The following is a 16,093-nucleotide window of genomic DNA, read 5'->3' as shown; positions in this document are numbered from 1 at the left end:
GTCTTATCCTGAACACCATACACTCACACCAAACACACACACACTTACCGCAATAAGGCGCCTTCTCAACACTATTCCCTCAAAGTAAACCCACATGTTCTCCAAAGCAAGCCACAGTCGGTCTTAAACTTGTGCTGTCTTTCCCCACACATGCAACAGGATTGTGCCGCATTCAGAAATGAATTAAGGCAGCAAACATTGCAATTTGAATGTAAGGAAGTAGAATTTAAATTATTTAATTGAAAACTAATTTTTAACTAGCAAGGCAAACTTTGAATGTACAATAACCGCTGGGATTGTTTGGGAAGATTTTTGTAATGTTTTGAAATGCATGCTTACCAATGCAGCATTTATTTGATAAAAAAATACAATAAAAACAGTACACTCTAAAAAATGCTGGATTTAAAAATAACCCAAGTTGGGTTGAAAATGGACTAACCCAGCAATTGGGTTGTTTTAACCCAGTGAATGGGTCATTTTAACCCAGCGGTTGGGTTAAATGTTTGCTTAAAACAACTCAATTGCTGGGTTAAAACAACCCGATCGCTGGGTTAGTCCATTTTCAACCCAATTTGGGTTGTTTTTAACCCAGCATTTTTTAGACTGTAGCAAGGCAAACTTTGAATGTACAATAACCGCTGGTATAGGCTGGTAAGATTTTTGTAATGTTTTGAAATGCATGCTTACCAATGCAGCATTTATTTGATAAAAAATACAATAAAAACAGTACACTCTAAAAAATGCTGGATTAAAAATAACCCAAGTTGGGTTGAAAATGGACTAACCCAGCAATTGGGTTGTTTAAACCCAGCGATTAGGTTGTTTTTACCCAGCAATTGGTTTGTTTTAAGCAAACATTTAACCCAAACGCTGGGTTAAAACAACCCAATTGCTGGGTTAGTCCATTTTCAACCCAACTTGGGTTATTTTTAACACAGCATTTTTTATAGTGTAATATTAAAAAAAGATATTGGTGCTGAAGAAACATTGTGCTTTGATAATAGAAAGTTTAAAGAACAGCATTTATCTAAAATAACATATTTTGCAAAATTATAAATGTCTTTACACTCTAAAAAATGCTGTGTTAAAAATAACCCAAGTTGGGTGGAAAACGGACTAACCCAGCAATTGGGTTGTTTTAACCCAGCGGTTGGGTTAAATGTTTGCTTAAAACAACAATTGCTGGGTTAGTCCGTTTTCAACCAGCATTATTTTTAACACAGCATTTTTTAAAGTGTACTGTAAAAGTAATGCATAATTAAAGTATTTCTTTAAATCAATCCACATTTTTAATTTAATTCAAATTCACACTTATTCACCGAAAAAGAGCCAATTCTACAATACACAAACACAGAACTTGCGAAACAGTTTCCCATCATGCCCTTTAAAAAGTCCTTAAAGTTGTTTGCGTGTTGAGATAATCAAGTCTCCTCCCCTCTGATGAGCCCAGTTATGATTCTGGCCCTAATAACTGGCTTGCGTTTCCACATCACAGCCTGCACGCCCAGCACATATGCTGATTATACGCATCAAACCGACATCATCTTTAGCCAAACACTGAGAGAGAATGACAGAGCGATACTGACACGCAACCACTCCCCTCGCCCCACTCCTCTCTCAGGTGCTGATTGCATTTGCCTTTTTAAATGTGACACCCTGAGTATATGTATGTGTGTGTGTGTGTGTGTGATCGGTAGCGTGAGGAGCTGCTGTTTAACAGCACAATGCATCACTGTCAGCGGTGATCGGCTTCCGTGCACGGTTAGCACAGACGCTCGTCAGGTCCCAAACCGAGGATGACCTCGTTCCATTTCATCAGACGTCCTTTCGAATGAGGCGCGATGCCTCATTCCCTTCTTCTCTCATCCTCTCCCCTCTTTCTCACCTAACCCTGAGTAATCAGCCTAGGAACTGTCCAGCCTGCTTAGGGTTTCCTCTGCTCACTTACAATAAAGTAAAAAAGCACACACACACACACATGGACAGTCCCATTATCAGTCTAATTCCAATCCTTTTGCGTATAAAGCACATATTTCCCATTATGGAGATGACTTGTAGCGGCTCACCTTGCTCTGATTTAGGGAGGAGGGGAGGTGAAAAAATGAAGGCTGACAGGCTCGCTGGATTTATTTGATTGCGCATACAAGGCAGTGTCATTTTCAAAGATGCAGAGCATAAAGATATGTGTGTGTGTGTGTGTGGCCTTAAGGCAAGGAGAAGAAAAGAAAAGCATTTGAAAGGGAGAGAAAAAAGGCCCTGAATCAAATCAAATTCCTCTTATCGGGCATTATTTGACGACGTTATCAGACAGTGTAATGCGGTTACATTCGGTAAGAGGCTGAGAGATTTCACTGTTTACTGATGTTGGCGTGCTTAAAGGCAAGAGGAGAGAGAACGAGGCAGGCGTAAACACTTGATGCATGCTTGAAAAACCTGTTTAACGCCGTGCCCTGCTATGAAATGAGAAGAGGACAGGTTTTTTGGGTGGGATTGGAGACCTTCTGATGGTCAAAGTGAGTAACTCATCTGTGAAAGATTTAAAACCATAACTCTTTTGTGTTAAAATTTTATGAAAACATCAGCTAAGACCAGTTTGGACCATCTTAAATGGGTTTTATACGGACAATACTGGTCTGTTATTGGCACAAGCTGTATATTGCTGGTAAAATGGGTGACCAGCAGTATAAAATGTAACATATTCTGGTTACCAGCAATGGTTTTGACCAATCATCAGCTAAGCTGGTCACATTATGAACTGGCTTAGCTGATGATTGGTCAAAACCATTGTTGGCTGAACCACCTTAGTTAGTCTAAGATGTTTTGTTGGTCTAACAGGATAGTCAAAACGCAAAAATATGGTTTAAAGAGGAAAAAAATGAATATTTTGACCATCCTGTTTGACCATCAAAACAGCTTAGACTCTAAAAAAAGTTGTGTTGAAAATGGAACCCAGCGGTTGGGTTAAATGTTTGCTTAAAACAACCCAATCGCTGGGTTAAAACAACCCAATCGCTGGGTTAGTCCATTTTCAACTCAACTTGGGTTATTTTTAACCCAGCATTTTTTAGAGTGTAGCTAAGATGGTTCAGCTAGCAATAGTTTTAACCAATCTTACAAAAGTAAAACAAAAGCTAACATATTCTGGTTACCAGCAATGGTTTTGACCAATCATCAGCTAAGCTGGTCACATTATGAACTGGCTTAGCTGATGATTGGTCAAAAAATTGCGCACAAAAACTATTGTCGTCGCATCGTAAAATTATTGTAGAGCCACTGTGGTGAGATGGACTTTGTAACGACGTTTTAAGTGCCTTTTATGGGTCTTGTGAGTGTAAATGTACTGAATGCCAATGGAGGCCTATCTGAAGCCTTTCAGAGCCATCAGCTTTACACTAAAATATCTTCATTTGTGTCTGAAGATGAACGGAGGTCTGACGGGTGTTGAACGACATGAGGGTAAGTAATTAATGACAGAATTTTTATTTTTGGGTGAACTAACCCTTTAATCAAGCACACCTGAACCAGCTAATTAAGCTCTTCAGGATTACTAGAAAGCTAAAGGCAGGTGAGATTGATCAAAGTTTGAGCTAAACTCTGCAGGACAGTGGCCCTCGAGGACCAGGGTTGAGAAGAATAACTTAAAATGTTGTACTTTAACCAACTTACTTCCATGCCCATGCTGTGCGGATGGTGCAGTTGGGCACCTGTGGGTGCAGTGTTTGGCTTTACAGGAGGCAGCTGGTGTGTCCCGCTAGTGAATTTAGGCATTCCCAGGTGTGGAGGGAGGACTCCTTGCCATCTCCATCTCCATCTTGAGCTCAGCATGGGCACAAGAGAGGTTTCAAACGGCACATGCTCTCTGCCTGTGCCCATTAGTGGCAGCTTTGTTCTCTCGCCAATGCGCTAAGAGCTCTCTGTTTTGCTCAGGAAGCACACACTCACACACGTGGCACACACACCTAAACTCAGAAACTCACTCTTGACTCTTAGAAAACCAGACGAAGACCATTAAACCCACCGAACGAGCGAATTTACTGCAATTACGAGAGTAATGTTTAAGTCTTTAAAAGATGCCTACGTACATTATATGATAGTTTTCTATCTAAACGTTTCACAGTATCTGCCGCGGCAGGTTTTATGGACACAGATATGTAAGCATGGAGGGGTTTTTCTGCATTTGGAAGCAGTTAAATAAATAGGGCGCATGCTGTTTGAGTTATTCTGCGTGAGGCTAAATGAGAGGAGAGACAGACAGCTAACAGCCCCAGCCGGAGATGCGATGGCGGGCTGCCAGATACCAGGGGAGCGTGCGTTTGAGGCGGCTTCTGTGGAGCTCTTTTTTCCTTTTACACAACGGCTTGTAAAACAACATACAAGGAGTGTCAGAGGCAGCTAGAGGCGAATGCTACATCGCCGCACGGCTAGCGGCCAAGTTAGCTTGATTCCAAGGCAGCAAATTTTGACGCTATTAAGATATTAGCATGCGCTAACTCATCCGTCCAGTGTGTAATTGTGCTATCAGTGGGGTTAGCGAAAGGTTACGTGTGATGAAAGTGCTTTTAATAATTAGGGGATGTCTAATGCAGAGAGAGGCCGCTGGCTCTGGCCCTCATTAGCTGTGCTATCAGAATGGAGGTCCGGGTGAGCAAATGTGCTGTGATGAAGGTGTGCTATATCGAGAAGAGGGGATTTTTGAAGACAGAGTGTGAGATAGTGAGAGAGAGCCATCCATCTTGGCAAATTAGAGAAGATCAGGCCAGCACTCAGTCAGAGCTGTCAAAGGCATCTCTCTCTCTCTCTCACAGCATGGCATTTAGGTGAGAAATCTCAGCACTAAAAAGTTCTGTCAGTCCTATTTCCTTGTTATTGCCCCTCTCTGCGCGCTGGTCTCGCCGGCCCTTCAGATTAAACGGAGTCCCCACCTTTCTCCACACAGGGGTCCGGCACAGGGGGGCATCCCACATTAATCATCTTTAACGCGCTGACAAGCAGCATGCGCCAAACCCCCTCCATGCCTCAGGATTTATCTCTCTGTCTTCTGCTAGCCATCACTCACTCCCTTAGAGAGGGAAAGAAGGGGAAACGGAGAGATGGAGGGAAGAATAAGAAATGGACAAGAGGAATGGGATGCTTTAGAGACCACGTGTGGTCTAGTGCATGGTGCGTTTTAAGTCAATTGTGATGGCTGGTAAAGTTGTAACATTTATATATGTATTTTTTTGTTTTAGAAAAATATATATATATGTATAATAAAATATATATATATATATTTTTTTTCTAAAATAAAAAAGTAAAAAAAATCTGCATTTTACCATTATGTGGAACTTTTAGTAATTCATTCTTATAGCATTATTTATGCTTTTTTTATATATATATATTCAGAATTTGAATTAAGGAAGTAGAATTAAAATTAATTAAATGGTTATGAAGATTTGAAATAAGTGCTTACCAAGGCTGCATTTATTTGATAAAACAAATACAGTTAAAAAAAGTAATATTATGAAATATTGGTTGATTTGGTGCTCAATATGTTTTTTTTATTATCAATATTAAAAACAGTTGCGCTGCTCGACTTTTTTAAATAATAGTATATATATGTGTGCGTGTGTGGGTACATATATATATATATATACACTCTAAAAATGCTGGGTTAGTCAATTTTTAACCCAACTTGCGTTGTTTTTAACCCAGCATTTTTTAGAGTGTGGACAAACCCAGCAATTGGGTTGTTTTAACCTAGTAAATGGGTTGTTTTAACCCAGTGGTTGGGTTAAATGTTTGCTTAAAACAACCCGATTGCTGGGTTTGTCCATTTTCAACCCAACTTGGGTTAATTTTAACCCCACATTGTTTAGTGTATAAACACAGACACACACACACACACGCACACACACGCACACACACGCACACACGCTCACACACGCACACACACACACACACACACACGCATGCACGCACGCACGCACACACACACACACACACACACACACACACATGTATATATACATATACATATTTATTTATTCATACAGATGTAAGATATAAATATATATATATATATATATATATATATATATATATATATATATATATATATATATATATATATATATATATATATATATATATATATATATATATATATATATAAGGCATAAGTTTACAAAGTACAGCAAATAGTGTAAAAGTAATAGAAATACACAACAAATATAACAAATAATGTGTTTGTGAGGGTGTGTCCAGGGCTGAAGGACTGTGTGTGTGTGTGTGTGTGTGTGTGTGTGTGTGTGTGTGTGTGTGTGTGTGTGTGTGTGTGTGTGTGTGTGTGTGTGTGTGTGTGTGTGTGTGTGTGTGTGTGTGTGTGTGTGTGTGTGTGTGTGTGTGTGTGTGTGTGTGTGTGTGTGTGTGTGTGTGTGCGTGCGTGCGCGTGCGTGCGTGTGTGTGTGTGTGTGTGTGTGTGTGTGTGTGTGTGTGTGTGTGTCCCTCCAGCCCTCACAGGGGAGACATGATTAATCACTGGCTGTCTCTATTAGTCAATCCTCTCTGGGGACGATGTGGACACCAACACCACACTGCATGCACACATAATGGGGTGGTCTATAGGAAAAACATTATGCCCATACACTAACACACACACACACACACACACACACACACATGGATATATGTGAAGCTTTGACACGGCTTCAGGTATTTGCAAACCCATGTCCACTCATCCTTTTACTCTAAAGGCGTTCATCAGACAGTGCTGACAGACAGATGATTTAGTGTGTGTCCTATTGTGTGAATCCTCTCCATCTTGTATTAACATCAAAGCTGCCAAATGACCAGCTCTCTCGGTTTGTGAGTGTGAGTGTGTGTTTTCAGGGAGACAAGTGACAGGGAGGTGGTTAAGGTCCCGACAGGCGCTTGACCAAACCATCATGACTCCATTACTGAGCCCATTGATTGTGTACGGATGAATTAAAGAGCCAGTTTCAAGAGGCACACACTCATTTTCTCTTCACACACGGACAGAGGGACACACATACATACAATCACACGCTCTGTTAACATATCCCATCATGCACACATAACAAAGTCAGAGTAACACTCTGTCAGTAAACCATCTGACATGTCAACAGACAAAAAAAAAGGAATTGAAATACACAAGGAAATACAGAAAGTGCACTGATACAGTCACAGCTTACATTAGCATTCACGTTACCGTGCGTTTAAATAGTGCATAACCCGCGACAGCGTGTAAACATAAAGTTTCAGAATAAACAGAGCTGTATGATAATGACTCTGTGTAGACAGACTGTCATTCCTACACAAACACATATGTCAGGTTGTCAGATTTCATGTTGCAAATGGCCTCATGAGAGAGAAAGAGTAAGAGAAAGAGTTGGATTGGAGATTTATCTGCTGTGGAATGGGTCTGGACCGCTCTTTGTTTACTCTTGCAGACGGTGATTGCTTTGGCACGACTCAAATTATCTTGTCAGGGCAATAAAGCTGACCGCTGCTGAAGAGAGGAGAAGAGAGAGAGAAAGGCAGATGTGAGCATGATGAAATTGCACAAAATTGTATGTAATAAAGCACATGCAAGTAAGAAATCATATATATATATATATACTGGTAAAAAGTTTTTTTTTTTTACATTTTGAAAGAAGTTACCATTTATTTGATCAAATAATAAATATTGTGAAATATTAGTACAAATTATATCACAATATTTTCTGAAGGATCAATGAAGACAAATTGCTGATTAATGGCTGCTGACAATTCACATTGCATCACAGGAATGAGTTACTATTACCAATTAATTCAATTATTATTATATATTGTAATTATAATAACATGTAATGCCATTTCAAAACATTTAAAAATATATTTTTTTTAACTTTTGACCAGTTGTGCGAGTGTATATATCAACATGTTCTCCAACCAATACGCCTATAGGTTGTTTGTCACTTCCCTAAATGCTTTGTTTCCTTTTATTTGCGTCATATTTTGAGTTTTGCGTAGCTCAATTGATAGAGCATTGCGAAATACAACATCATGTGATCATGTGATCATGCAATCGTGGGTTCAGGGAACGCATGTGCTCATAAAGTGCACTATAAATCACTGGGTAGGTTTAGGGGTGGGGTGGGTGTAGTTGTTCATAAAAAATTTATTTTTGCTAAATGGAAATATGACAAATGGCGGTTAAAAAGTCCACACATTGCATTTAAATGAACACGCATTTTGATTGGTAACGACTAGGGATGCAACAACACAGTTAGTCCACGGTTCAATACATACCTCTGTTTTTTAACCACGGTTTTCAGTTCGGTTCGGTTCTGATGGCTTGTCACGAGTGTTTTTTGTTATTCTATTCTTAGGCGACAGGAGGCAAGAGGTTAAGGAGAAAAAAAGACTATTTTTTTGCAATACTCTTTCTTTATTTTACTTAAAAGACTTGAAAAATCCTTACTTAAACTTAAAACTTTACTTAAAAAACCCTTGTATACATTCCTAGTGTATAGTATAATATAAAATAAATATATATAAAGATTAACACTGGCAGCTCAGAAGCATTTAAGTATGAAATTGAATGAATGAATGTAAAAATAAAACACTACTTCACTATAAAATATACATTGATTCTTATTAAAGCTACTGTATTAAAGTTTTTCAGTCAAGAGCAGCAAGTGATTTTCTGTCTGGTATTCAACTGTCTGTGTTCAATAGAAGAAATGAATACAGGTTTGGAACAATATTAGAGTGAGTAAATAATGATAATTTTAGAGGTGAACTGTCCCTTTAAGGACAGCGTGTTCACTAAAGGCTGCGCTGCTGTCAATTAAAGACCTGCGTGCATCTAATATACGGACACACGCCGATTTTACTTTCACTTTAGACATAACCGACTGTGTTTATGTTAACCTTGTGTGTATTTGACAGTATTAGTGCAGTAAAACGACTTAGTCCAGTAATCACGTGTTTGACAGGCGTTTAGTGCACACGCTCGGAAAAGCGCATGTGCATAAGCACGCGAATGAAATGTTTAACCGGCAAGACTTTAAAACACATGGAAATAATGAACTTTCGTGATTGTGAATATCTGTAGTGTTTCGTGAGTATAACTCTACACACTAACGTGTGATGTGAATGTATGTCGCGTTGTTCAGTATTGGGATGGAGAAAAATGATAGAATGTGTAGAAAAATTATTATTTAAATGCAAAACCGAACCAATTCACAAGCGCGTATTGAACCGTGAATGCCGCACCGAACGGTTCAATATTATATTGAGAATTGTGGCATCATTTCATGACGACAGAGGTAACACGACACTGTCATTATTTGTACGCCAGCTAGAGGGCGCATGACTTTAAAACGTAAATAAAGGTTGTAATAAGGTGCTTGAAAAACAACCTACACTCTAAAAAAAAAAAAGGCACCAAAAATGGTTCTTGGCTCGTAATCATAGGGGAACCTTTTTTAGTGATATATAGCACCAATTTTGGTGCTTCAGTGGTTCTTCAGTGGTTCTTCAGCGGTTCTTCAGAGGTTCTTCAGCGGTTCTTCAGAGGTTCTTCACCGGTTCTTTGACTAAGGTGCTTTATAGCACCTCTGAAGAACCGCTGAAGAACCACTGATGCACCAAAATTGGTGCTATACAGCACTAAAAAAGGTTCCCCTATGATTACGAGGCTTTTTTTTTTTAGAGTGTATAGAGTCGTTTTTTTGGAGGACAGTCTGGTATATATATATATACACTCTAAAAAAAAAGGTTCTATATGGCACCAAAAATGGTTCTTGGCTCGTAATCATAGGGGAACCTTTTTTAGTGCTATATAACACCAATTTTGGTGCTTCAGTGGTTCTTCAGCGGTTCTTCAGAGGTGCTATATAGCACCTTAGTCAAAGAACCTCTGAAGAACCGCTGAAGCACCGCTGAAGAACCTCTGAAGAACCGCTGAAGCACCACTGAAGAACCGCTGAAGAACCACTGAAGCACCAAAATCGGTGCTATATAGCACTAAAAAAGGTTCCCCTATGATTACGAGCCAAGAACCATTTTTGGTGCCATACACTCTAAAAAAAAAGGCTCGTAATCATAGGGGAACCTTTTTTAGTGCTATATAGCACCAATTTTGGTGCTTCAGTGGTTCTTCAACGGTTCTTCAGAGGTGCTATATAGCACCTTAGTCAAAGAACCGGTGAAGAACCTCTGAAGAACCGCTGAAGAACCTCTGAAGAACCGCTGAAGAACCACTGAAGCACCAAAATTGGTGCTATATAGCACTAAAAAGGTTCCCCTATGATTACGAGCCAAGAACCATTTTTGGTGCAATATAGAACCTTTTTTTTTTTAGAGTGTATAGAACCTTTTTTTTAGAGTGTATGCATAAATTTGAAACCGTTTTTATTGTATACATACATAAATACAGTATATACTAATAATAAAACTGTTATTGATTGACTAATTTCAATGTAGTTCAACATTCAGGTCTACTTAATGTTCTGTCAGCAGGTCAGAGAACGACCTTACCATGGTGCATGTCAAAAAAATAGAAAGAAAGAAAAAGGTGAGAGGAGATAAGACAGAGGATAGCACGGAAAACAAATAAAGGGCCAGAAAATGAGAAATAGATGTGCAGGATGTGGCTGGACAGAGACAGGGAGGGAGGGAGGGGAGAAAGGGGCGAGTGAGAAAAGGGTGGTGAGAGAAACAGAGACACACAGAATTGTAATCGATTACCTATTTTTCAAAGTCACTTAAAGTGTCCAGAGTGTGGGGCCGTTAAGTAGTGGTGCTGGAGAATAGGGGATGGGTATGCGTAGGCACGCTTGACTGGGGAGGGGAGAGGGAGGAGGTGGAGAGATGTATGGGGGTGGGAGGGAGAGTTTTGGGATGCTAACACTGACCCTGCTAGCTCCTCGCTGATGAATCTGTGCTCTTGCAGGAAACACTTCTGACAGGACAATATGTGAGCAGAGGATATGTTCCCCCGGAGGGACTTTGCCGCATGTGCGCGCGTGTGCGAGAGAGCGTTTACGCGTGTTTACGCGCATGTTTGTCTGCGTTAGTATGTGTGTGCATAGACTGGACCGTTAGCGATCATCACCCTCTCCAACGGCACACACATCATGTGAAGACAAACACAACAGTGCCCTCTGAAGTCAAGGACAGGCTCACACTGAGCCCAAGGCTTTATGTAGAGAGAAGAATCCGGATTACAGCCCCACTTCTGTGTGTCTATGTGTGTGTTTGTACATCTGTTTGCAACCTGCCCTCGAGTTACCTCATCATCTCGAGAAAAGATGCTCACTAACCCCTACTGCAACAGATCAATAGCTGCCTCCCAGACATTCGAACCAAGCTGAAAACATCAGATGTTTGTTACACACTTTGATAATTGGACACAGTGGATCTGCTGCTTCCCTGTGCGCAATGGAAACCGTTTTGGACATCTTTCTGTCCGTTAAGCACATTGAATGAAATGTTATAAGAGAAGGGAGAAAATAGCAAAACGTGAACACTACACTGCAAAAAATGCTTTTCTTACTTAGTATTTTTGTCGTGTTTTCAGTCCAAATATCTAAAAAAATCTTACATTTACTAGACAAGCAAAAGTTTTTGTCTTATTTTGGGGGAAAATAACTCAAAATTAAGGGAGTTTTTGCTTAAAACAAGCAAAATAATCTACCAATGGGGTAAGCAAAATAATCTTAATTCAAACAGAAAACAAGATTATTTTGCTTACCCCATTGGCAGATTATTTTGCTTGTTTTAAGCAAAAACTCCCTTAATTTTGAGTTATTTTCCCCAAAAATAAGACAAAAACTTTTGCTTGTCTAGTAAATGCTTCTTAATGTATGATTTTTTTTATATTTGGACTGAAAACAAGACAAAAATACTAAGTAAGAAAAGCATTTTTTGCTCTAAAAAATGCTGGGTTAAAAACAACCCAAGTTGGACTAACCCAGCGATTGGGTTGTTTTAAGCAAATATTTAACCCAACCGCTGGGTTAAAACGACCCATTCACTGGGTTAAAACAACCCAATTGCCCAACAGCATTTTTTAGAGAGTAACAATTCACCGTTTTTTAGCTCTTTTGAACTAGCAACCACTAAGAACATCCTAGCAACCTTATAGCACAAAATCCTAACAATAATTTGTCCCGGCAACCACCCAGAACGCCCTAGAAACCGCATAACAACGTCCTGAAAACCACCCAGAACGCCCTAGAAACAGCATAACAACGTCCTGAAAACCACCCAGAACGCCCTAGAAACAGCATAACAACGTCCTGAAAACCACCCAGAACGCCCTAGAAACAGCATAACAACGTCCTGAAAACCACCCAGAACGCCCTAGAAACAGCATAACAACGTCCTGAAAACCACCCAGAACGCCCTAGAAACCGCGTAACAACGTCCTGAAAACCACCCAGAACGCCCTAGAAACCGCATGGCAATGGCATTGTGGCAGTAAGTTTTGCACGAGCATCGCACATTCCCGTTATCTGAAGAAGGCTAATGCTAGTGAGGGATCTAGTGCGTGTCCATCTCCAAAATGTGATTTCCTCACGTCCTGTTTGTGTATTTGCGCTTTGAGTCAGCGAAGCAGAACAGCTGCTTACAGCTGTAGTCTGTCGGTAACAGTGAGTTCATCCAGGATATCCTGTTTGAGGGAGGATCTATTGTCCCAGAGGGCTAAAAATAGTCGCTTTGATTGGCTAGCTCCAGATCTGAGAGATTAGGAGATAGCAGAGTGAAACAGGAAATATTTTTTCGCTCATTTACAGAGTCGCACGTTAGATAATTCACATGCAAAAGATGTGTTAGTTACTCACAGGCAGCCTCGACACACACACACACACACACACACACACCCACACGGATGGACTTTCACAAAAATAAACACGGCCATGTGTTCAGATGCAAATGCACGTACACATGCCTGCTTGTTTGTACTATAAAAAGATTCCAAATCATCAGCGTTCATATATTTATAACTGTTGAAGTCGCTTGGGCGGCCTTATTGTTTAATTACAGTGTCTGATGAAATGTTATCCGTTGGTGAGTTGATGCGTGCGTATGAAGTGTGTGTGTGTGAGTGTGTGTGTGTGCGAGATGCAGCTGAAGTGTCACAAGCTCAGTGGCGTAACTGTGCGGAGCTGTGGATCTGGTTTAATGAGGGAACAGGAGACAGGAGGCCGAGGATGACGGATTCTCCTTCGGCAGAAATCTGAGCCACTTAATCCACACAGTCCAAAGAGAGGGAAAAAGACTTTGAGCACTCATCTGACCCGTGCTCATCTCCAAATGGACTATACAGTGTATAAACTGGGCCAATACGACTGTGTGAAATGTGATTTCCCCCAAAATGTAATTATGTTTTGGGGATATTCTATATATATATATATATATATATATATATATAGATATACACTCCATATGTATAAAAATAACCCAATTTGGGTTGAAAACGGACTAACCCAGCGATTGGGTTGTTTTTACCCAGCAATTGGGTTGTTTTAAGCAAACATTTAACCCAACCGCTGGGTTAAAACGACCCAATTGCTGGGTTAGTCCATTTTCAACCCAACTTGGGTTATTTTTAACCCAGCATTTTTTAGAGTGTATATATATATATTTGAGGAGAGTGAGAGGATGAATGGGATAAGGACACAATGTAAGCTGGACTCAAACCCGAAATGATGTACTATAATAGTATTATTATATTAAATGATATAGTATAGTATATATAGTTTGTATTACAGTATATTATAGTATTTATTAATACTATAATAATTAATATTTTTTAGTGCTGGGCAATCGATTCATTTACATAACATGTGTGTGTGTGTACTGTGTATAATTATTATTTATATATAAATACACACACAAGCATGTATATATTTAAGAAATATGTATTATATTTATCTATAAAATATTTATTTATAATATAAATTATATACAGTATATACATGCAAATATTTCTTAAATATATGCATGCATATACATAATAATTATACACAGTACACACACAAACTTTTATTTTGGATGCGATTAATCGTGATTAATCTTTTGACAGCCCTAATAGTTATTATTTTAATTTAGTTTTATTAATATTTTTATTTAGCTTTAATTTTTATTTATTTCAATTTTAGTTTTAGTTCAACTTCAGTTACTTGACACTGTGTTTTTTTCAGATTTCATATTTCAGTTCATTTTTAAAAGTTTTAGTTGTGGTTCAGTAACAAAACACTGGCTCTGTCGAACAAGGATTCCAGGCAACTTGAATGTTAAGTAATGACATCTTATGATGATAAATAAACCTCATCTTTCTCTATCTGTGTGTTTTCCTCTCAGGTAAGAAGAAGGTGTCCCTCTATGACAGTCAGGCTCCCATCTGCCCCATCTGTCAGGTGTTGCTGCGTCCAGGAGAACTCCAGGAGCACATGGAGCAGGAGATGGAGAGGCTCACCCACATGCACATCAGGTAGACTCGCACATCCATACCCGCCGTCTTCTGACAGCTCCATCCGTTCTTGTCACCGTCTCCCAAACAAATGAAGCGCATTGGCTGCTGTCCCTCGCATAAGAGTTTGGTCTAAAGATCAGCAGTGAGGACACCTGCTCCTGATGTAATGCGGCAGCAGAACAGGTGCTTTTTCCCGCTGTCATCCATCATCCCACATGGCCTTTCATGTGGCCGGGTTAAGCATGGTAAGATGATCAGCACAGTCCCCATCATTCATCCACTGGCTGGAGCAATGGCCCAGGACCCTGCTGCTGCTGCTACATCAACTCGACCAGGTTAAAACGCTGTTCTCTTGTCCACCCGGACAGGAAGTCTCACTTTGTGAGCTCGAAGGAACATTAGCCATTACAAGAAACAATGCCGTTTGAATCTATAGGTCACACACATGTCGTAGACCTCATGCTGCGAATCGTGCTGTGATTCCCCCTTTTCGTTTTTAATAGATTACGCTGCTGGGCTTCAAACGGGGACACAGGCAGAAAGAGAGAGGGAGATATTAATTCTCAGCAGGATGTCTTTCCTGCACGAGTGTTATCCATCACACGGCGCTGAGGAGTTATCTTTTAATAATTAATAAAGGGCAGTGGGCCGCCCTCCCCTGCGGGCAGTGACTGTGGACACTGACATGGCTCTGGTCCTCTGCCTGTTTGATGGTGGTGGTTATTTAAGGAAATTGCATCATTGCTCCCGGGTCTGTCAGGGTTGGATGCCGCTCGACATTACAGGCCCGTGATTTAGCCTTTCCTGCACTCCTTTTAACCCCTGCGTATAGCCAAGAGAGTTATTTTCTGAGCTCAATCGCTTAATACTGATTTAGGATGGGAGAGACATGGACTAAATGAGAAATAAAGCTGTTTGCGATTGAGAGATTAAGGTGAGAAGAATCAGAAGAATACAGAATTAACTTATAACTTAATAATATTCTGTTACACCTTGACCTAAACATACTCAAATATGTGACCCTGGAGCACAAAACCAGTCATAACTAAATTATCGACTTTTCTTTTATGCCGAAAATCATTAGGATATTAAGATCATGTTCCATGAAGATATTCAGTAAATGTCCTACTGTAAATATATCAAACATGTGTTATTAGTGGTAACATGCATTGCTAAGGACTTTATTTGGACAACTTTAAAGGAGATTTTCTCAATATTTCGATTTTTTTGCACCCTCCAGATTTTCGAATCTCAGTATCTCAGCCAAATATTGTCATATCCTAACAAACCATACATCAATGGAAAGCGTATTTATTCAGCTTTCTCGGTTTCAAAAAATGTATGACTGGTTTTGTGGTCCAGGGTCACATATTTTCAAAATCACAGCCAATCAGATTGTTTTTATGTTCAAAAGGGATAGCGTCATTTGCATTTACATTCTGTCATCATTTAGTTATGTTGTTCCACATTTTGTATGCATTTTGCAGCACAAAAGAAGATATTCTTGAAAAATGAATGAAATTATGACGGTGTCCAATGTTGTTTTGGTCCCCATTGACGTTCATTAAATGAACAAAACAGTTTAAACATTCTTCAAAATATCTTCTAAGGCAGGGTTTTTTTAAA

At 39.6% G+C, this 16,093-nt stretch overlaps 1 protein-coding gene across 1 annotated transcript in view; it reads left to right on the top strand.

Moving 5' to 3' along the window:
- rnf220a (ring finger protein 220a) overlaps window positions 1-16,093 on the top strand; it is a gene marked incomplete at its 5' end in the record, with an annotated part of 170,342 nt that overhangs the window by 93,072 nt on the left and 61,177 nt on the right. Inside the window, one exon of the mRNA XM_079820325.1 lies at window positions 14,356-14,485. Coding sequence (XP_079676451.1) covers window positions 14,356-14,485 — 130 coding nt within the window. The remainder of the gene's footprint in view (window positions 1-14,355; window positions 14,486-16,093) is intronic.

This window comes from Gobio gobio, assembly GCF_949357685.1.
Source record: "Gobio gobio genome assembly, chromosome: 6".
Classification (NCBI taxonomy): domain Eukaryota; kingdom Metazoa; phylum Chordata; class Actinopteri; order Cypriniformes; family Gobionidae; genus Gobio; species Gobio gobio.
The sequence above is the reverse complement of the archived record's forward strand: the minus strand, read 5'-3'. Positions and strand labels throughout refer to the sequence as shown.